This window comes from Hippocampus bargibanti, linkage group LG10, assembly GCF_051943395.1.
Source record: "Hippocampus bargibanti isolate YZ-2025 linkage group LG10, ASM5194339v1, whole genome shotgun sequence".
NCBI classification, from domain to species: Eukaryota; Metazoa; Chordata; class Actinopteri; order Syngnathiformes; family Syngnathidae; genus Hippocampus; species Hippocampus bargibanti.
In genome coordinates, this window is record NC_142743.1 from 12578084 (window position 1) to 12600951 (window position 22868).

General features: G+C 41.3%; 1 protein-coding gene across 1 annotated transcript in view; it reads left to right on the top strand.

The window, feature by feature from the left end:
• hhip (hedgehog interacting protein) overlaps positions 1–18095 on the top strand; it is a 40848-nt gene extending 22753 nt beyond the window's left edge. The window contains exons 9-13 of the mRNA XM_089005946.1: positions 1396–1519; positions 2778–2923; positions 7546–7627; positions 15681–15829; positions 17086–18095. Of these exons, the coding sequence (XP_088862072.1) occupies positions 1396–1519; positions 2778–2923; positions 7546–7627; positions 15681–15829; positions 17086–17285 (701 nt within the window). The 3' untranslated portion in view covers positions 17286–18095. The remainder of the gene's footprint in view (positions 1–1395; positions 1520–2777; positions 2924–7545; positions 7628–15680; positions 15830–17085) is intronic.
• The last annotated feature ends 4773 nt before the right edge of the window (positions 18096–22868 follow it).

The following is a 22868-nucleotide window of genomic DNA, read 5'->3' on the forward strand; positions in this document are numbered from 1 at the left end:
GGCGTCCGCTCACAATGAGAAAGGGGGTGAGGGAGGCAAATGACAGTCCATTTTTAACCCGCTTTTCTTCCCCAAACAAATCCCGGGTGTTTGTCTTAATAACGACAAGTTTGGCAAATCAAATGTATTTTTACCACCCCCAGTGAAGGGGGAAGGATGGTCCGCGACAGGGGCCAATTATCTAAACTGGAATGTTATTACCGCGGGGAAATCAAGCGCGGCAGCCGCCATTCACATTTCCCATTTCCAAGACCACAACAGCTTCAAAAATAAGCCTTCTTACATCAGCGTCAAACTTATGAACCGGACAGGGGGGTGGGGGTGGGGGGGTACGGGGGACAACATGGACGTCTGCCAAAGTCCATGTGCTACGGACAAGACAGACGCACACCCAGTATGTCACGGTTTGTTCCACTGAAATATTCCGGAAACTGCTCCTCTGTCATTTTTAATGGCCGTCGCTCTTATTGTTGTTGTTTGGATTAATCTGTCTCGTAAAATATGCTGTCATTATAACATTTAGTTCCTCGACGCCTTTCTCAGTCATGCTCTACTTCCAATATAAAAAAATATTCGCATTGCTTGTTATGTGTTATGTGACAGTTGTTTTTTTTCCCTCACACACACAAAAATGTTTTGTTTTATTTCTTCTGAAAACCTTTGAAAGAAAAAGTGCTTCTTTGGTATTATGACAAAAAAAGAAAATACACAATTTTCTGAGAAAGTTTCTCCCAAAAAAGCTACAAAAAAAATCTCACATTCTCAAAAATTCTTGTAACTTTATGACTAATTTACTCTAATCAAAATATTTTGTATTCTTGTAATATTTACATCCGACTTGATTTTTGTTTCACTCACAGGTGCTTTCTACTATGTTTGTGACTGTTTTATTTCCTGTGTATGATAGCTGTCCATGTTCAGCGCTTTGTTATCGCTTCAGTCGTAGTTAAACCGATATATAAGTCATTATGTATTGTATTGGATTGTATTGAATACTTTTACAAATCAATGTTTTTTCCAAAAATGATGACTTCATGAACGAAAAAAAATTCTCACGACTTCGAGATCCAATTTGAAGCAGGAATTTGATCCGACTTTTTTTTTAATCACCGTAGTTTCTGCACTATAAGGCGCACCTAAAAGAAATGTTTTCTTTGAAAAGCTGACCATGCGCCTCATAATCCAGTGCGCCTCATATATGGAATACGTTTTAAACTACGTCTTTCATTGAAGGTGCCCCTTATAATGCGGTGCACCTTATGTATGGAATTGGTCATTTGTTGAAGGTGCGCCTTATATTCCAGAAAATACAGTCATTTATTTGCCACACGTAGAAGATAGTAACCCTGGACACCTGAATAAATCCACCATTTTCCTGTCCTTCATACTATGCAGAGAATGAACCTTCCGTCTATGATCTGCAGTCCATCGGAGGTGCACCACCGGTGGGGGGTTTCATCTACAGGGGTTGCCAGTCCAGACGATTGCATGGCAGTTACGTCTTTGGAGATAAGCTTGAGTAAGATGCTCTAAATGTATTCTTCTGAAAACCGCAACGTGTTTATACAACTTGTATGGGCTATCATGTTAAGACAAAACCAAAAATGTAGCGGTTTATGAGAATCAGAATCATCTTTATTTCCAAGTATGTCGAACACACGATGAATTTGTCTCCGGTAGAACATGTTGCACTAGTATCATCATGAAAAAATTGCAAAGAGGCACTATACAGTTCTATTTGGGTTACTGTTTAGAGCAGGGGTGTCAAACTCCCGTCCTCGAGGGCTGCAGTCCTACATGTTTTCCAAGTGACCAAGTAGGATTTTCCGCGCCCTTGATTTTGATTTCAAGCCAAATTGAAGAATAAATCATCATCCATCGCAATTGCAAGGTACACAGAGACAAAACAACCATCCGCACTCACACCTCAGGACATTTTGAAGTGCTTATTCAGCCTGCCATGCATGTTTTTGGAATGGGGGAGGAAACCGGAGCACCCAGAGAAAACCGACGTGGGCCTGGGCAGAACATGCAAGCCGTCGATTGAAATGCCATCACCACATGATGCCCGATCATCCATAAATATATTTTTTTCTTTCTTTCATTCTGACCCAATTCAGTCCCTCTCTTGCATCATACATTGCCAGGGTTAAGACAAATTTCCAAATGCAGGGGCGGGGGGAGGACGGGGTATTGTCTTACTCTTGCCCAGTTGAGTGTAAATGGAGATGGCGATATCCTGCCTCGTGCTGTTCACACTTTTCTTTGGTTTGGAATTCATCCTCGTTTGCCGACGCTCCAAGAGGCGAAAAGGAAGTAAATAACAGTGACAAAATTCCCGTTCCTCTCGCCTTCTTTGGGATTGCGTTTGAAAATTGGCGTTTTAGTTTTCAATGTTGTTATGGATGAATAAAAGCTCCGTCATGATGCAATGATATTTTTTTGGGGCACTGTATGCATCTTGGAAAGGAAAGTGCCTCTGAAGTACTAACTAGTGCGGTGTTTATTTACTATTTACTCAGTCGCTAACCAAAACAGGAGCACCGAATGACGTCTATGACGTCGCATTGTAGACATTTGATGTTACCAAACTCACCCATTCCTGGCTGAACTGGAACAGTTCATCCATTCGAAGAACGACTCACCTGTGCACAAGTCTTGGCTGTTCTGAAAGTAGTAATTGTTTCAATCATACGGACATAGGGTTTGCATCACATTCTCTCACCAACAATTGAATGATTTTTTTTAACATTCTCTTATCGACTGTATGATCTCAGCAACCTGCGGATTCTCCAGAAGTCATCCATCACGCCTTCGGAACCGAGCGACCAGTGGCAGGAGAAACCGCTTTGTCTGGGCTCAGCCGGCTCCTGCGGCTCCATGCTGGTGGGACACATCCTGGGATTCGGAGAAGATGAATTAGGTCAGTGGAGCAATGGCCATTTTGGAATGGATCAACCTTTATTAGTCTCGCTGTGGAGACATTTACAGATATTTAATTTATACATTTTATTAGTTAGTTGACCAATTTGCTCCCAGCCATCGGAAGACAAAAAAAAATCACAAGGAATATTCTGGCCAAATTATCTGCCGATACATACATAGAAGTCCCAATGTATTTGTACTTGCTACACTATAGAATTATGATCCTTCTTATTTTAAGATCTTCATAATCACGTTTTTTAAGAGGAAAAAAAATATGATTGGACTGTTATTACACAAAACACAACTGTCAAATAAGATTTCTTGGTGGACATAAAAAAATATAAATTCCCTTATTTTGTCTTTAATCTAGGTTACGTTGAAGTAAAATATTTTTGTATTGCTAGCAAGCTATTTTGATAGATACAATGGTTTTCTTCTTTTCGGCTTTTCCCTTCAAAGGGTCGCCACAGCAAATCAGTGTCCTCCATCTTCAGAGGTTTGATTCGGATGTTTGTTTTGGCCAAGCTTTTACGTCGGATGCCCTTCCTGACACAATCCTCTGTATTTATCCGGGCTTAGGACCGGCAAAAGAAAACACTGGCTTGTGTCCCCTTGTTGCTACAGAACAAGCAACTCAATGAACTTAAAGTTAATTGAGTTGCTTGAATGCTCAGTAAAAGGCTCCCAAACACAAAATGGTCGTCGGCACAGCAGCATTCAAACAATAAGACGTACGGGTAATGGATGGACCGTTAGAAATTTTATGGACAAAAGGTGATTACTTCATAAAATAAAATAAATTAAAAGTATTTCAAACTGTGATACTTATCCATCCAATTTATTTTTTGACACATTTGAAAGTCACATTTGAAATACAAAATGAAGAGAGACTCACACCCAAATGTCTTGACTTTATTCATTATTTATTTATTTATGTAGATAGTTATATAACTATTAGCCATCTATTAGTTATCTACAGTATTAGCTAGCTAGCTAGCTTTCTATCTATTTGAGTTACTTCCGGGTTGAGTGAACGCTCATGCGTGGCTGCCGCTGCTCACCCACATAAAAACTTATCCGGTGACTGTCAAGTGACCTTGAGAGTTTTGAAAGGCGCTTATAAATAAAATGTATTGAGTGATATGATGAAGCTTTTATGCTATATTTGCAAAGGAGGGATCCTGTCAACTTCATGTTACTATAAAAATACAATAAATACAAATACAAATAATTTACTTCTTTTTTACATGGAGTTGGATGGATGGACGGATGGATTTGCCTTTATATATATATAAATCCTCCTTATATATATAAAATCCTCATCTCACCCCTCATGGGTGGTGTCTGTCCCCCATTTTTTAGCTCGGGTCCTCTACCAGAGGCCAGGAAGCTTGAGGGTTCTGCGCAGTATCCGTGCTGTTCCCAGCACTGCGCTTTTCTGGACCGAGATATCCGATGTTGTTCCCGGGATCTGTTGCAACCACTCGTCGAGTTTGGGGGTCACTGCCCCGAGTGCTCCGACCACCACAGGCACAACTGTCACCTTTACCTTCCAGGCTCTCTCAGCTCCTCTCTGAGCCCTTGGTATTTCTCGATTTTCTCATGTTCCTTCTTTCTGATGTTTCCATCACTCAGGACCACTACATCCACGACAACGGCTTTCCTTTGCCCTTTATCTATGACCACGGTGTCTGGTTGGTTGGCCATTACCATCTTGTCAGTCTGTATCTGGAAGTCCCACAGGATCTTTGCTCGGTCATTCTCTACTACCTTGGGAGGTGTTTCCCATTTTGACCTTGGGGTTTCCAGTCCATACTCCGCACAGATGTTTCGGGAGACTATGCCAGCCACCTGGTTATAGCGCTACATGTAGGCTTTTCGTGCCAGCATCTTACACCCTGCAGTTCTGTGTTGGATTTTCTCAGGTGCCTCTTTGCACAACCTACACCTTGGGTCTTGCCTGGTGTGGTATATACCTGCCTCTATGTCTCTGGTGTTCAGGGCCTGCTCTTGAGCAGCCAGGATGAGTGCCTCTGTGCTGTCCTTTAGGCCAGCTCTAGCCACTGATAGGACTTCTTGAGATCAGCCAATTCTGTTATGGTTCGGTGGTACATCCCGTGTAGGGGCTTTTCCTCCCATGATTATCCCTCTTCCAGCACCTCATCCTCTGTTCCCCATTGTCTGAGATATTCTCTGAGTACATCATCTGTTGGAGCCTTCTCTTTGATGTATTCATGGAGCTTGGATGTTTCATCCTGGACAGTGCCTCTCACACTCACTAGTCCCTGCCCTCCTTCCTTGCGGCTTGTGTACAGTCTCAGGGTGCTGGACTTGGGATGGAACCCTCCATGCATGGCGAGGAGTTTTCGGGTCTTAACATCCGTGGTCTGAATCTCTTCCTTTGGCCACCTTATTATTCCTGCAGGGTATCTGATCACTGGCAGGGCATAGCTGTTTATTGCCCGGGTCTTGTTCTTGCCATTGAGCTGGCTTCTGAGGACTTGCCTCACCCGCTAGAGGTATTTGGTCGTAGCCGCTTTCCTTGCTGCTAGTTCGAGGTTGCCATTGGCCTGTGGTATACCAAGGTACTTGTAGCTGTTTTCAATGTCTGCTATTGTTCCTTCAGGGAGTGAGACCCCTTCAGTGTGGACTACCTTGCCCCTCTTAGTCACCATCCGACTACATTTCTCCAGCCCGAATGACATTCCGATATCACTGCTGTAGATCCTGATTGTGTGGATCAGGGAGTCTATGTCCCTTTTGCTCTTAGCATACAGCTTTATGTCATCCATGTAGAGGAGGTGACTGATCGTAGCTCCATTTCTGAGGCGGTATCCATAGCCTGTCTTGGCGATTATCTGGCTGAGGGGGTTCAGTCCTATGCAGAACAGCAGTGGGGAGAGTGTGTCACGTTGGTATATGCCACATTTCATGGACACTTGCGTTAGTGGCTTGCCAATGGCTTCAAGTGTGGTTTTCCACATCCTCATCGAATTTGCAACGAAGGCTCTCAGGGTCCTGTTGACCTTATACAACTCCAAGCCACCTGGTTATAGCGCTACATGTAGGCTTTTCGTGCCAGCATCTTACACCCTGCAGTTCTGTGTTGGATTTTCTCAGGTGCCTCTTTCCTCAGTGATCCATGTGTGTGGCATCGAGTCTTATGCTTTCTTGTAATCAATCCAGGCTGTGCACAGGTTGGTATGTCGGGACTTGCAGTCTTGTGCGCCTGTTCTGTCAACCAGCAGCTGATGTTTGGCACCTCTAGTATCTCTACCAATGCCTTTCTGTGCTTTGCTCATGCATTGATCCGTGTGTCCACTTATCTTAGCCGCAATGATGCCAGACATGAGCTTCCATGTTGTGGAGAGACAGGTTAGTGGTCGATAGTTGGAAGGAACTGCACCCTTTGAGGAATCCTTCATGATCAGGATTGTTTTATCGCGTATCGTATCGCATGGACGATATATATATATATATATATATATATATATATATATATATATATATATATATATATATATATATATATATATATAGTGACTGAGTTAATGAAGAACAGCAACATTCAAAAGGGGACAAAGTGTAAACATGTGTCTGCAGGGTCCCGCAGCTTTTGGGGACCACCCTTGAAAAGTGAGCGACGGCTGACGCGAGAGCTGCGATCAAATGTTTATGACATCATCGTTGTTGAGCGAGTGTTTTGATTTCATCAGAAACACTGAAAGCTGCCGGTTGATTTGGCCCGCCAGCGATTGGTGGCCTGCAGCTGGTGAAACGTTCACATTAGTTTGCTCACCTCACCCGAGCGCTCCTAAATTGACGGCAACACACTATACCGGCGCAAAAACTCTGCAGTGTAGGTGGCCCAGTATGCAGAATGTGAGCGCTTTGGATTATATGCGTGATGTTTATGGAACAGACATTTAATCTGGCAGGAAGTAAGCATTTCAATATCCCGGAAAGTCGAAACCGTATGACCAGAAATATGGTGGCTGTCCCTCCAGTGGCGTTGCCGGTTGGATCATCCGGTGACCAAATAAACGTCATCCTTCGAAATAGGAACGTTGATTTATCTGGACTTGCTCACAAATGCACACACACACACACACACAATCTTCAAATGAGTTAATCGCACCGACCAAAGTACTGTATGGGGACTGTCAATGAGCGCTCTAGTCAACAGCGACAACTTTCGTGTTTTAAACGCCTCTTTCGTTTCGCCTGCTTCACAATTATGAAGTAAAATAAATAAATATTTGACGTAAATACGGTAAGATTAAAATCTCTCTCTCTCTACAGTATGTATGTAATTTGTTCAAGCGCTATATAAACCAATATGTATGTATTGTGTTGTATTTTGTACAGCCGCCCCCATTTCAAGCTCAGATAACTCCAGACCCATATATTTTAGGAGTTAATTCTTTTTTTTCTAAGGTTCCTTGCGCTGAATTGAATGTTTATGTCATTGTAAAACTCAATATCCCGTCGGTTCTAGAATTTGAGACACAATAACAAAAACCCTGGCCCTGGAGTGGACACATTCTTTGCACATTGTCTGGCAGTGAATGTGTTAAATGGTCGTGCGTGTTCATGCAGGCGCCTTGTATTTCATTTCAGGTGAAGGCTACATATTGGCGAGCAGTAAAAGCATGGCGCAGTCGCACAGTGGGAGACTCTACAAGTTGGTCGACCCCAAGAGGTACACTTGGACACATTTTCCATAGCTTTTTGTTGAATAATTATCCAATACATTTTCCGGAAAATGCAATTAATACCCCGGGACGTCTTACCACGTGCACATACTGCAGCTCAGGATGGTATTGCCTATCACAGTTTTTTTTAAACTCTTAACCTGTCGACGTGTGCAGTAGGTCGTGGCCTTAAATATCTTCTGTGAGGCAGAATTAGACGCTGAGAAGCCATCGTGGAAGTGTGTCCAATAAAATGGCTGATGTTACACGATCCTGCGCTGATGCAACCCGCGTGGCCACCATTAATCACCCATCTTTCAAATCCTTGCTCATGCCAACGGGTCGTTACACAAAGCCCCCATCTTCCCCCGGGGGACCAAGTCAGCGCAGAACGGTCACCGGAGAGCCCAGTGTTGCATTTCACTACGTTTCGTGTCGGGTTTTGCTAACGGCGGCGCTTGGGTTGACACGCACTGTCATTGGCATCGTAACCACACGGCGGTTATTTTTGGAGCTCTCTCGCAGCAGGTTTTATTTTTGCTGAGAGTGGGGGAAAATCACCGGGGGCACCTGTTTTTCGCCGCCTAACGACTTTGACGCGCCATTCATTTATTTCACCACTTTGGTGCTTTGCTAACCTTTTAAATCAAATAGCACTATCTTGACCAACGTTAAATCACCATATTGTGTAGTTCGCCCAAGTGTTAATCCACAATACAACAACGTTTAATTCCTCTAATATCTATACTGTGTTAAGTCATTCACTGCCAGACAATGTGCAAAAAAGTGTCCACTCCAGTGCCAGAGTTTTTGTCATTTTCACTCAAATTGCAAGACCCACAAAATATTGAGTTTTCGAACTACCTATACATTCAAATACATTCAAATTAGACTGAGAATTAGAAAAAAAGAATTAATTCCTTATATGGCTCTGGAGTTATCTGAGATTGAAATGGGGTGACTGCACGGAATATAATACGATACATACATACGTAACAAAGCGCTGACATGGAAAAAAGAGAAATGCTGCTCCCTCGTGGAGGGGAAAAACATCAGCGGTCTGACTGGAGCTTGATTTGTACCCACAAGAAAAACAAAAACCGAACAAATTCGGGAATGGCACTCCACGTCCTGATTTTCAATTCCCGAATAAATTCGGAAATGGCAGTGAATGACTTAATATCCATTGCCGTGAGAAGACCCTTGCCTACTATCTGCGAAAACTAGCATGTTCCTCTTACTATTGCCTGTCAAAAAGGATCATAAAACGCCAACGCCAACACCACATGCGTAATCGCAAACCCGCATGACATAAATGGCCGGATTCCATCATTAAATCACATCACAAATCACCCTCACGTCACGCCAATAGCATGAACTAGCACACTCGCCTCAATAACAATGCGCAAACGGACTTAGCGCAACGGACGTGAAGCACGCTCGCACTTGGCGTAAACTCTATTGAATCACAAATTTGCTGACGCGCACACACGCCGGGGGTTCACTGGATTATCTATAACCGGCGCTGACGTGGAATGGCGGTACGGAGTGGACCACGTCAATTTTGCAGCTCGTGAAATTGAATCTTGAGCCCCTTTTACACTGCCCGTTTAAAAAAAAAATAAAAAGCTGGCACTACGTTACAGGTATTTCTTATAGTAGCGGATCATGTTTGACTTTGGAGGATCCAAATATATACAACGCACGCATGTCGTTTTTCCGTGTTGCAAAAGCGCTGGCGTTGAACGAGAAACAGCCGGGTACTGCATCGCCCTGTTAAATGCAGAGAGACAGATCCAGTCGAAAAAGGGCCAACTTGAAATATGTGACGCAGCTGATCAGTTGCGGGTGACGACAGTGACATCCAGTCGCAATTAATTACAGCGCAGATGTTTCAAAAAATAGGGGCGGGGGGGCGTGACTTGCTCTGTATTTATGTTATCTGGCCTGAGCGTTGGATGCATTTCTCCCCTCATCAGAATTTTTTTACCACTGTCGACTGGGCTTCTTGTTTAGTCTGCAGATGCTCTATTGCGGTAGTCCCACTATTTTGTTATTCGGGAAAAAACAAAAGAATTATGCTTGTCAACATGCAATTCTTTTTCACCCCCCAAAAAAAAACATTCAAACTCATCTTTTGCGGTTAGATGTTTTTATTCACTGAAAAATATAAGCTCAAGTTTATTTGTCATAAAACAGCAAATGTTTTAAAAGAAATAATTTGTGCATTTTCTAAGATATTTATTACTTGATAAATGATTTAAAATATCAAGCTCAAAATGTGGCTATCTTTGTTCAAATAACTTTCCCTACTCTCAAGTGCCTCCATGTGAGCAGGCCGGAATCGTCATACCGTTGCAACTTTATCCGTTATCCGAACGCCGGCGAAGCTCCGTGTTTGGGAGCACGAAGATGTTGCCCGAATGGCCCTTAAAGAGAAACCTTGGCCATAAAAAATCCCTCTGCAGTGTTTGCGTAAACATGTCGTGACCAGATGACTTCATTCCGAGGTATTTGTTTGTCAGCGGTGCGCCTCTGATAATAAATAGGCCAGCGTGCATCCCAAACTGCTGAATGGGGTCCTTGTGGAGCAGAGAGAGACAAAGAAACATTTTATTGTATTGTTACTTTAGTCTCATACGAAGATGACTATTGTTGTTAAATGATGTATTTATTCTCATCATACCTGAGTTTTACAGGACGCCTCCGAACAAGTTGTGTCCATAAGTTGTAAAATCACTTCAAATGACTTCTACTGAGCGTATTTTGGAAAGATTCGAACGTCATATAGCTATATTTTACATTTTAAGACTCGTGCTGAATATTCAGGAAGTCTTGTTTTCGAGTTGATGACGATTGCAGACGTGATGTCACGTCTGGAACGCCCCTGACCGAGAAGGCGACACACAATGCGTTTTGGGTACCTTGTTTGGTCTGAAAACATCGTGTTGATCCGTGTCCATGGTGAAATTACAAGGAAAACGCATAAATAACGCGATGGTGAATCGTTGTGTATTGCACCAAGACTACTATTTCATACTAATTGACACAAATTCCCAGCAGACAAATCAGCCCATTTCCAACGGAGCTTGGGCGCCATCTTGTGCATTTTCTGGGACGATACATTGGAGTCCTGACGGCTCGAATTGATCCGGAAGGACTTCTTTAATCGATTGCAAACATTTATGCTTTCTTCTTCAGAACTATTTGAATCATATTCATAACTAGATGAGTAACAAGAAAGCATCTTCTCCAAATCAGAAGCCATTGTTTTGATTCTAGAGCACGGCAAGACGTCCTGGCGTGATGTCACGAACAAGGGTGTGGGACATTCTGAGACTTGCCATTTCCGGGGTCATTTTGAAGTAGTTTTGGGACACTTTAACTCATTTTTATTGGTGTTTTGCATTTGACTAAAAACATCAGCCTGCGTGTTTTGGGTATTGTAGATGCTATAAAACGTTTTTCTGATAAAAATATTGTCGGTTGTCCTTTAAATGTTAAAACGTGATTGAACTACTTTACATGTTTAACTTTTTCTTTTTTATAATCATAATAATACATTTAATTTCTAAGCGCCTTTCAAAACTCTCAAGGACACTTTATAGTCACAGGATATTTTTTCTACGGATGAGCAGTAGCAGCCACACGCGCCAGTGTTCACTCAACAGGCTTCGGAAAGCACTCTTGGCACCATGTGGTGATTGATAAAGCGCTAGAATTGCGATCCATTTCATGATGACTTTATTCTTGCAAAATTACAACCTTTTTCCGACAAGATTTTCACATTATTCTCGATGATGACTTTGTTTGTTTGTTATTGGATTGGATTAGCACTTATTAGTCTCGTGGTGGAGAAATTTACATTTCACAGCAGCAAAGTGATAAAAGTAAGAGGAAAGGAACAAGTAGAAAAACAAAATACAGGAGCTGCTGTAAAGGCAGCCACTCTTGTGGCGCCATCTTGATGTCAAAATAACAAATAATGTGACACAACACATAAGACACACTGTCATTCAATCTGAAGCACTTTCTGCACCATCTTTGTTGTATGAAGCAGTTCCAGATGAAAGAGGAGAGAATCAAAGCGTCCTTTTCACCAGTGGATCAGGGTGATCATGGTGAAATTTGCACGTCTGCTACAAGCTAATTGTTGAAAGCAAACACGAAACTTTAGCATCCAATGATGAAAAGAGATTGTCTCACATTTCCTGTCCCACGTAAATCCGCTTCAATTCCAAGCCGCGGCAGTTCAACATATGCATCGGCGCTCTGCGCTGACGCCCCTTTTTTTCTCATCGTGGGCTTCTCAAGCCATTAATCCAGCCAGTCTACTCGGGCGCCATCTTGGACTTCTTTATGTTAGGATTTCATTTTTTTTACTCGTCACATTGCGGCTCATGAAAGAAAAATCTTCAGATGATGATTTTATTCCCGTAAAGCTCCAACTTTTTCCCCTCATACCATACCTATCATATTGCAACTTTATTCTCACTCCCCCCCCAAAAGTTAAATAACTATTCTCATAAAACTTCCATTAGTTCCTGCACTTTTATAACTTAATTCTCAAGAATCACCTTAATGTCTGTTTTTTATTTTTGTTGTTGCATGAAGCAGTTCCAGGTTACAAAATTCTCTCATTATCCTGAAAACATCATTAAACATCTAAAAAGCCTTGATTTTTGTCATCCTAAAAGTCCCACTGTGGTCACTTGCAAATTTAATTAAAGGCTTTCTGATTCTTTCGCTGATCATTGTTTGACGGTGGCCATCTTTTGTGTCATCGCTCCTTATTTTAATTGCGCAAGAATATTTACTGTGTATTGTAGCGGCCGCTATTCACTCAGCTTTGTCAAAGCGAGGACCACAGTGGAGATGGTGGAAGATTTAAGAGGGACAAGAAAATAAAGGGATTTTTTTTCCCTCCCCTTTCTGACACCATGCTGGGAGTTAGCATATCACGCTCTCACACAGGCCCGGAAATGTGCATGTTCACATTTACGCGCCACCCACGCAGTTTATATCCGTACACGGCAAACACAAATACGCATGTGCGCTCAGATAAATACGTTTGTATAAATAAGTTGCCGGAGACATTCTCTGATTATGTGACATCTGTAACGTTGACTGTCAAACAGGAAAATTATTTCTGCTCCCTTCTTTGATGCTAATTCTCACGACAAGAAAATGCATCTACAAGTGACTCTCGTGACTACGTTCCAGACCTACCTGCGAGATGTGAGATATATATATATATATATATATATATATATATATATATATATATATATATATATATATATACAGTAAAGTCTCGTTATATCGATATCGGATATATCGATAGTCCCGGTTTTATCGATACTATTTCTATGCACGCACGGAGAAAATTACATGCAAACAGGGTCGGATATATCGATAGTCCCGGTTATATCGATATTTTTTCGGACTCCCTTGAATATCGATATAACGAGACTTTACTGTATATATATATATATATATATATATATATATATATATATATATATGTGTGTGTGTGTGTGTGTATCTATATCCATGGCACTTTTTTTAAGGGGAGTGAAGAAGGGGAAAAAAATTGAAAAAGAGTCCCTTGAGGATAGCAGGAGGGAAGTGTGTGTGTGCGTGTGTGTGGTGCATGCATGTGTGGTGCATGCGTGTTTGTGTTGTCCATGGCGAACACTGTTAATAGCAAGCAAGGGGTCAGCGGCGCGACTTAACAGTGCGTCCGACTGCCAGAGTGGCTGTGAAAACAGCACCTGCCGGCATCGCCACTTGACAAAGGCAGCTGGGTCAACAGCCACTGCGAGAAATGAGCCACTTTTGGAGTCGGGCGGGATCCGCAGAGTGGTCCGCACGTGAAATAGTCGCAACTGAGCAAGGAGTTCGCTACCTAAAATGCTCACGGGAATATGATCGTCAGAAGTTGCGATGTTCCTGGTTTGTCTCGTTTGACTGTGGTTGTTTTTAGCTTGTTGGTGTGTATATGATTGACACGAGGCTTGGTCCAATCATGGTTTCTTCAAATATCCCCCTGTGGTGTCTTTTAGCTGTTGTAGAGGTACCTTATTGTGCATTGCGTTTCACTTGGAGTTTTCATTCCTTTTTTCAAATCAAGTGAAAAGACATAAATTCATACATTTCTGTTAGCCCGTCTATCGTGTTTCACATAATAGCAGCAAGCGGAGTGTCATTTATAAAGGAGTAGACAAATAAATGAGAAAAATATTTGTTCATCAAAATGTTTAATATACAATGCTTTATTAGCTTTTGTTTTATGTGTCCCTTTTATAGTAGGTTTCAAATGACAAAACTCGCACTTAACCTCTTATTTGTGGAACTGTGCGAAAGGGCGTGGAACTAAGGTATAAAAAAATAATAATTGCATGTTAAAAATTCCATTTAAAGCGTGTGTGTTGGGTAAATTTATGGACTGTAAAAAAATATATATATATATATATATATATATATATATATATATACAGTAAAGTCTCGTTATATCGATATTCAAGGGAGTCCGAAAAAATATCGATATAACCGGGACTATCGATATATCCGACCCCATTTGCATGTAATTTTCTCCGTGCGTGCATAGAAATAGTATCGATATAACCGGGACTATCGATATATCCGATATCGATATAACGAGACTTTACTGTGTGTATGTATATATATATATATATATATATATATATATATGTATATATATATATATATATATATATATATATATATACTGGACGAGTTGAAGTTTGTGGAGAGGTTTCTGAGGGACACCCAAGAGAAGTGAATTGCAAGAGTCAATCGGGAGGTGACAAGACTATGAACGAGGATAGCAGTGGTGTGAGGAGTGAGAGACGGGCGAAGACGATTGATATTGCGCGCTGTCAAGAATGACACTTAGGCTTTTCACCTGATGGGAGGGAGAAATGGTCGAATTGTCAATAGTGAGAGAGTAACTGTTAATTTTGCTCAATGTGGATTTGGTACCAACGAGGAGAATTTCAGTTTTTTCGCTGTTAAGTTTGAGGAAGTTATGGGTAAACCAGGATTTAATTTCATAGAGGCAGAGTGAAAGAGAAGAAGGTGGAAGAGAGGCGTTGGGTTTGCTGGAGAAATAGAGCTGGGTGCCATCCGCAAAGCAATGAAATTGTATCCCAAATTTGCGGAGAATAATGCCAAGGGGAAGAAGGTAGGTGATAAAGAGAAGCGGTCCCAGGACACAGCCTTGGGGCACACCAGATGATACAGGAGAGGACTGTGAAGTGAAAGAGTTAATTTAAAACATTAAAACATGTGTGTTGGGTAAATTTATTGACTGTATTCTGTGGGTCTGGGAATTTGAGTGATAATCAGAATCATCTTTATTGAATCATCTTTAAGTATGTAGAACACACAAGGAATTTGTTTCCGGTAGAACACGCTGCACTAGTATCGTCGTCAAAAAAAACTGCTAAGTGGCACTATACAGTTCCATTTTGGCTACTGTTGAACAGTCAATAAATTTACCCAACACACATGTTTTAATGTTTTAAATTAACTCTTTCACTTCACAGTCCTCTCCTGTATCATCTGGTGTGCCCCAAGGCTCTGTCCTGGGACCGCTTCTCTTTATCACCTACCTTCTTCCCCTTGGCATTATTCTCTGATAATGACAAAAACCCTGGCACTGCAGTAGACACCTTTTTGCACATCGTCTGGCAGTGAATGAGTTAAACATGAGATTAAAACGAGATAAAAAAATGTATTGAATTCAGGAAGTGACGCTTTCATTTAGTGTGTGATTTGAAATTTTGTCATGTCAAATGCGCTGTGAAGCCTTTCACCGAGGGCTCGTTGTATGAATTTGGCGGCATTGAACCAAAATGGCTCCTTTCCTGTTTGGAATTGAGGTTCACTTTGAAAACGGGACCGATTACGTTTGTGAACTGATCCGCCACCGTCGGAGCCCAATTTAATTTCAGGCGTTTCAGGTCCTTGAGACTGTCTCATATATACCCCCTTCCCACCTCCCGTCCCCCTTCCCTTTTCTTCCAACTGTTCCAGGCCCCTCATCCCCAAGGAATGCCAGCGTCAGGTGGAGCCCCCTGAGCTGCTGATGACAGCTTGTTCCCGACATTGCAAGAACGGCCACTGCACTCCCACTGGCAAATGTTGCTGCAGCCCCGGATGGGAGGGGCCCTTGTGTCGCATCGGTGAGGCTTGTTCTCTTCAAATCTCCTCAACCGCATGGAATTTAGGGTTCAATTGTGTCCAAAAACAATGAAATAAAAAATCTTCAACTTGTTACCGGCTCAAAGTATGGCAGCACGGATGCATCTGGGCCGCGCCCTCACTCCACTGCGCCAACACCGGCGCAAGTCTATGACAATTAGCGCATATTGCTACGTGATCCGCGCCACATATGACATACTTTTCTTAAAATAGCTTAAACAAAATTAGTTAAACCGCAATTAAAAACTGTTCGTTTTCCATCGGAAGTTTTAACTTTGGCCGTCTGCCATCTTGTCTTACCGATATCGAGCGATAATCACTTTGCATTTGTTTTGGTGCGTTCAAAAGTCATGTTCGAGAATATCTCGGGCTTTTCTGTGATATGTCGGAAACTGCCAAAAGGGTTAATCGAATATTCATTTACCCATGGTGCATTGCATTTACATGGTGCATTGCATTTACATCAAACATGGCGGATATTTGCCAAATGGAGTGTGAGAATGTGTCCACTCCAATGCCAGGGTTTTGGTTAGGTGATCCTTGTTGCACCAATTTTACATTTGGATTGGCTACTTTCTCTCTCTCTCTAAAAAATGCAATTATTCAAATGCACTGCAATTTTTAAGTCATTCACTGCCAGGCCTGTGCAATAATAATAATAATAATAATAATAATAATAATGGAAATCCCGAAAGAATAATAATAATAATAATAATAAGGGAAACACCGAAAGGATAATAATAATAATAATAATAATAATAATAATAATAATAATAATAATAATGGAAGCGTAAGAAAGCTTATGTTTTCTTCCTTCATCAGAAAAAAAGACTTAATTCCTAAATTTTATGGGTCTGGAGTTATATGAGCTTGAAATGAGGGCAGCTGTCCAAAATACGATGCATTACATACATTTTGGTTTATATAGCGCTTGAACAACAGCTGAGGCTGGAATAAAGCGCGAACATGGAAAAAAGGAAAATGCTGCCCACTTGTATAAAAGAAAAAAAACATTGCCAGAGGCCATGGCCAGTGCTTTATCGGCACCCAAGCATGATAAAAACAAAACCCGTACAAATTCGGGAATGGAGCTCCGCGTCATATTCTCAAATTCCCCAATAAATTCAGGGATGGCAGCGAATGAGTTAATTGCCCTGTGGTAGCCCAAAAGGGTCAAAATTCTTCAATAGTCAACAGTTGTGTCAAAATGCCCCCCCCCCCCCCCTGCACCTTGCAGCCAAGTGCGAGCCAGGCTGCCGCAATGGAGGCGTGTGCATGGAGCCCAACAAGTGCCTGTGCAAGAGCGGCTACTCGGGCGACCAGTGCGAGCAAAGCGAGCAGGGCATGCCCAACGACCAGGAAGAGAAAGACGGCCTCCTGGATCACATCATCGACATGACCTCGTACCTCCTGGACCTGACCAGCTACATCGTATAGAGAGAGACTGCGATTAGGGAGGCGCGGGGGGGTGGGGGCCACATTCCATCTTTGCTCGACACAATTCTACCTAGCACCATCGGCTAACGTGCTATCCTCTTTTTTTTCTTCCCATGATGACACATGAAAAAAAAGGATCTCCGTCGTCACAGCTGCCTTTCACTCCACATCACCGGACATTACGGTTCTTTACTGGACGATAAGCTACTTTGACACCCCCGCCCCCCTACGAGCACCAGGCCTGGGATCTGAATTTCAGAAAATGCCCAGGCAAGACGTTTTTTGCTTCTCTCTGGGACAAATATATATATATATATATATAACGCAAAGGAGCGACAGTTTCTTTTGGCCGTGTTGACTTTTGGTAGACAAGATTGCATCAGCAACGGTTGGGACATTTTCATCACAGGATGAAGAAAGAGATGTCGGACTGCCCCCCCACCCCAGCCACCCATCCCCCGATGCTCTCCGCATTCATGACAAAACATTTCAAACACATTTGCACAGTTTGCAGTCCAACCTCCTTACATTAGCCCCTTTCACGCAGGGACCCCACAAAAGGGAGTGGCGTGCTGTGAGAGTGACACTTTACACAACACATTTGAAACAACAGTTTTTTAATTAGAGAGGCATGTCAACACAAAAAAATGAAAATATGGCAAAAACATGATGTGCTCCAAGATGAAAAAAATCAGTGTCAAATAATAAGTTGAGTGACACAAAGCTATCGATGCTTGGTGTGATGTTTAAAAAAATAAAATTGGGTCGTTATTATTGTTGTCGATACGTCTGTGTAAGCTCTCAGTCGTACAGGAGTGGTCCATCGATGAGAAGGTTTCTTCAGCCGTCATCTGTACAAAAGTGAAGGTTTCGGACGTTTCGCCTCCTATCCAAGAGGCTTCGTCAGCGAACTAAAGTCTGACTGGTCGTATCGGCCCCATTTATATATCCCTAATGTCCAGACCTGGTGGCGCCGGACACAGCTATGATAGGTCCCTACTCTCAGGTTGGGGGGGGCGCGGGACCCCCCCCCCTGTGGCCCCACTGATTGTTCCTACATTCCTGACTTAGTCAGTGAAGTCCCGCGCCCCCCCCCAACCTGAGAGTAGGGACCTATCATAGCTGTGTCCGGCGCCACCAGGTCTGGACATTAGGGATATATAAATGGGGCCGATACGACCAGTCAGACTTTAGTTCGCTGACGAAGCCTCTTGGATAGGAGGCGAAACGTCCGAAACCTTCACTTTTGTACAGATGACGGCTGAAGAAACCTTCTCATCGATATTGTTGTCGATGCATCTGGGCGGGAGATTTAAGCCCCGCCCCCCCTGACTGCCCCACATCATCACCCCTCTTTCAAATAGGAGCTTTACTGCCTCTGTTACAGCTCTGATCCTACCTCCAAAAGCCCCAAAAAAGGTCATGATTTCATCCAACTCCCTGCTGGAACAAATCTGCCCTTTTTTCAACCTTTGCCTTTCACACGGAATCCAACAAAGGTGGCCCAAAACTGACCAAAAAAACAAAAATCTCACGACTTAATTACGGATCAAATCCATACCAGGAGGAAAAATGGGTCCAAATTTCAAAGCAAGAAACATTGTGAGCATTTTAAATCGGGCACGTCAACTTTTTCAGCTCGGCTGTAGTGGAAAATTACCGTACAGTGATACCTTGGCTTACGAACTTAATTGGTTCCCAGACAGAATGTGTAAGGCGAAAAGTGTGTATCCCAAAAATTAATTTCCCATAGGAAACCATTAAAATGAGAATAATCCGTTCCCAGGTCCCCATAAAACATAATTTTCTACTTTCTAATTTTCTAAGCCTTAAAACTACACAAAATATACCTTGTTTTATGTATAATAAATGTGCTTAAATAAATAAACTGTACTGTATAATAATAAAGTCGTTTTATTTACCTTTGTAATGGTCGTTGATGCCTTGAATGGAGTGTCCGGTTTCATCAGCATTAAACACTTGATGAGGAACGTAGCCTTCTTCTTTCACCATTTTGAGGAATGATCCCTTGGAGGTGCTTTCTCTGTGATAATTTTACCTTGTTCCTCATCAATTGTGTTCTGTTTAGCTGGGTTGATAGCTTTTAGCATCAAGTGTACAGATGGCTTGTGCGGGTTATCTGTGGAGCCTGATTGATGGGAATTTTAACCTTGAAGTCTACACTCTGCCTTTCAACTATCAAAGTTGAAATCCATTTTCTCACTCTCTCTCTATCGTCTTCCTGTCTCTCTAATGTTTAAACCACCTCCCCTCACTGCAGCGTTCTTGACCAATCACGTGGCTTTCACTGAAGGGAATAGTCGGCTGCCATTTTCTTGCTCAGAGAACAGGCTTGTTCGTGAATGACACATCACTCATTGTGTCAGCTCTGTGTGTATCCCGAAAAATAGTTTGTATGCCAAGGTAAAATTTTCATAAGTTTACCGTTCGTAAACTGAAAAGTTCGTAAGCCAAGGGGTTCGTAAACCGAGGTATCACTGTATTTTCTGCACTACAGGGCGCACCTAAAAGAAACATTTTTTTCATGCACCTCATAATCCGGTGCGCCTTACGTATGGAAAAGGTTTTTAAATACAGTAAAGTCTCGTTATATCGATATTCAAGGGAGTCCGAAAAAATATCGATATAACCGGGACTATCGATATATCCGACCCTGTTTGCATGTAATTTTCTCCGTGCGTGCATAGAAATAGTATCGATATAACCGGGACTATCGATATATCCGATATCGATATAACGAGACTTTACTGTATGTCAGTCATTGAAGGTGCGTCTTATATTCCAGAAAATACAGTAACTTTCCTGCACATCACAAAAAAAAAACAATTGTCCTTTTTATCGAAACAGTACTGTTACGATAAAACTTGCTTCATTTGTCACATGATGCCCAAAATGTCACTCATTTGTCTTTTAAAGTCTTTCCATCTTTAATGGCTCTTTTATGCCCCGAGTTGTTTTTTTTCCGCAATGTGGGGAAAAAATGTTGTCGTTTCGAAGAGAGCGGTGTAAAAGGGGCAAATTGAATATCCAAACCGCAAAGGGAAGAAAAGGAGGAGTTAGCAAATGGCGATGTATAGTTCTCTTGTAGAGCGTACCCACTACTTTTTAGCGTTGCAAAAAGAAACAAAAAGTGAATTACAAAATGGTTATGATAGAAGGGTTTTTATTTTTTTAAGTGTTATAATATATGGGAGAGATCGGTGTTTATAAAAAAAGGCATTTTACACTCACATTTCTGACAATGTAGTGTTATTTGCAGCTTGATTTTGAAATATCCTTTCCCGAAGAATCTGCTCCCCAAAGCTGCAGAACGCCGATATTGCCGTTATTTTTTTGTTCAAATGCTATCATGGTGTGTTTTTTTTTTCACCTTGTTGATAGTTTGCTGACATAAGAAGTCTACCGGGTCGAGAATGAGTCCACAATGTAATTTTTATGCTGTATTTTTTTTTGTTTGTTTGTTAGCACTTAATGTGAACGTTGTTGCATTGTAGCTGCTGAGACGGCATGGTGTGAATAGAATAACCATTTTCATTATTTAAGTAGTAGTTACACAAAATGAGATGATAATTATTTAAATATGTCATTGTACTGTATGTGTGCATTTTTCCCTTTTTTTATTATTCATGTATTGTAAATACAATTTAGGGATGATAACTTTCTTTTCGGAAATATCAATATGTCTATTAAAATTTATAGCATGTCTCAAGTGTTGATTCGTTTTATGTTTATTTCCATCAAGACAAAAGCAAGAACGCTGTTGATTTTCAAATTATGGCAAATGGTTGCTCAAGGTGAGAATTCTTTTATTTTGAAATTCTAAAATGTTCAATGTTAAAAAACAAAAAATCTGATGTAGTTGTAAAAATGTACAATTTCAATACACTGTATACTGAACTGCCAAAAAACGGATGTTGAAAATATGTTTTGTATTTTATTTTTTATTTTTACATTTTCAAACAACTAAAAGGGGGGGCGGGAAACATACAAATATTTGCACATACAGTATTGTATATTTTTAATTAATTCTATACTTTATTAGACATGCATTTTAAATACAAATATATATATATATATATATATATATATATATATATATATATATATATATATATATATATATATATATATATTCTGAAATCCACATTTAATACATTTTGTAATATCTTTATAAAATTATGACCCAAAAAAATCACAATTGAACACATTTCTGCGCAACAGTTTATTTTTTTCAACCAATAAATCTCCCAATTTTTTTAAAAAAACAAAAATAGAAAGGATGCTGATAAAAGAAAATGTGGGTGAACCTTTTCCACGATGCACGCACACACACACACACACACACACACACACACACATTGTAGATATTAGTTTCCTTCTGAAAATACCAATGAGGTTTTGGCTTGTTTAATGATAGCGAGTGCAGACCACCCAGCTCACTCCCTCACCCGTGCGCACACGCACGCACATTATTGTGAGTGGTAATGCAATCCAAGCCTTGTCTATTGGCATCCATTCTGCACTCTCCGATCTATATGAGCTTGTACATTATATATCAGCTCCGTAAATCATAACTTTTTTTTTTTTTTTTTTTTTTTTGGGGGGGGGCTTCTTCCTCCCACAGGAGCACCTCTGGTCCGGTGGTCTTTCACTTCCCAAACACGACTGAGAATAAACACGGAGGAGGACGACTGTATACCAAACATTGGAAGCGGCTTTCATGTTGTATACACCAACACGGACATCCTCCGTTGATGTAGCAATGCGCTTTTTCTTGGTAATTTCAATGCGGGAAATGCATTAACGTGAACACACAGCAAATAAGTTCCAAACCGCCCGCAATGGCTGAAAAGTTGTGATCGTGAGAGACCGCTACATGCACTTCATACACATTGGGAATACTTTTATATGATGTGGAAAATACTACCTGTAGATCATGTGCAGAGAAAATGACTTTTGTCTGTCCTAACCGATCCTAATAACAGTGTTTGAAATAACGTCTGCCCGTAGGCCCGGGGCGTACAACTTTTACGTCGGGTGTACTACTTTCAAAACGTCTCGGGACTTCAAGGGATTTTTTTTTTTTTTTTTTTTCAAATCAAACGTTTGTTTTATTCAATAAAGCAAAAGTTACAAGCAACCCGCTACAAGCCGCGTTGACTCCTCTTTCTAGCCGGCTTTCAAAACTCTCAAGTACACTTTTCAGTCACGGTATAGTCCGTGAAAAGTGTTTGTTTGTCAATTTGCATACTCAGTACCGGCAGCCAATCAGAAGCCTGTTTCGTGCTTTGGACTATACCGTGACTGAAAAGTGTACTTGAGAGTTTTGAAAGGCACTTCAAAAGAGGAGTCCACGTGGCTTTGAGCAGACAACGCAACCATTGCATTGTGCACCATGACGACAAACGACAACTGGAGCAAAATCTTCATCAATGGATATTTACCATAAATTAAGCAAGGAAGCATTTGTGGTAGGTACTTCCTTAATTTTAAAAAATTCTTTATACTTCGCAACAATGTTTTTTTTTTTGCGATCAGTTGTCTTATTGTGTTTGAAGTTGT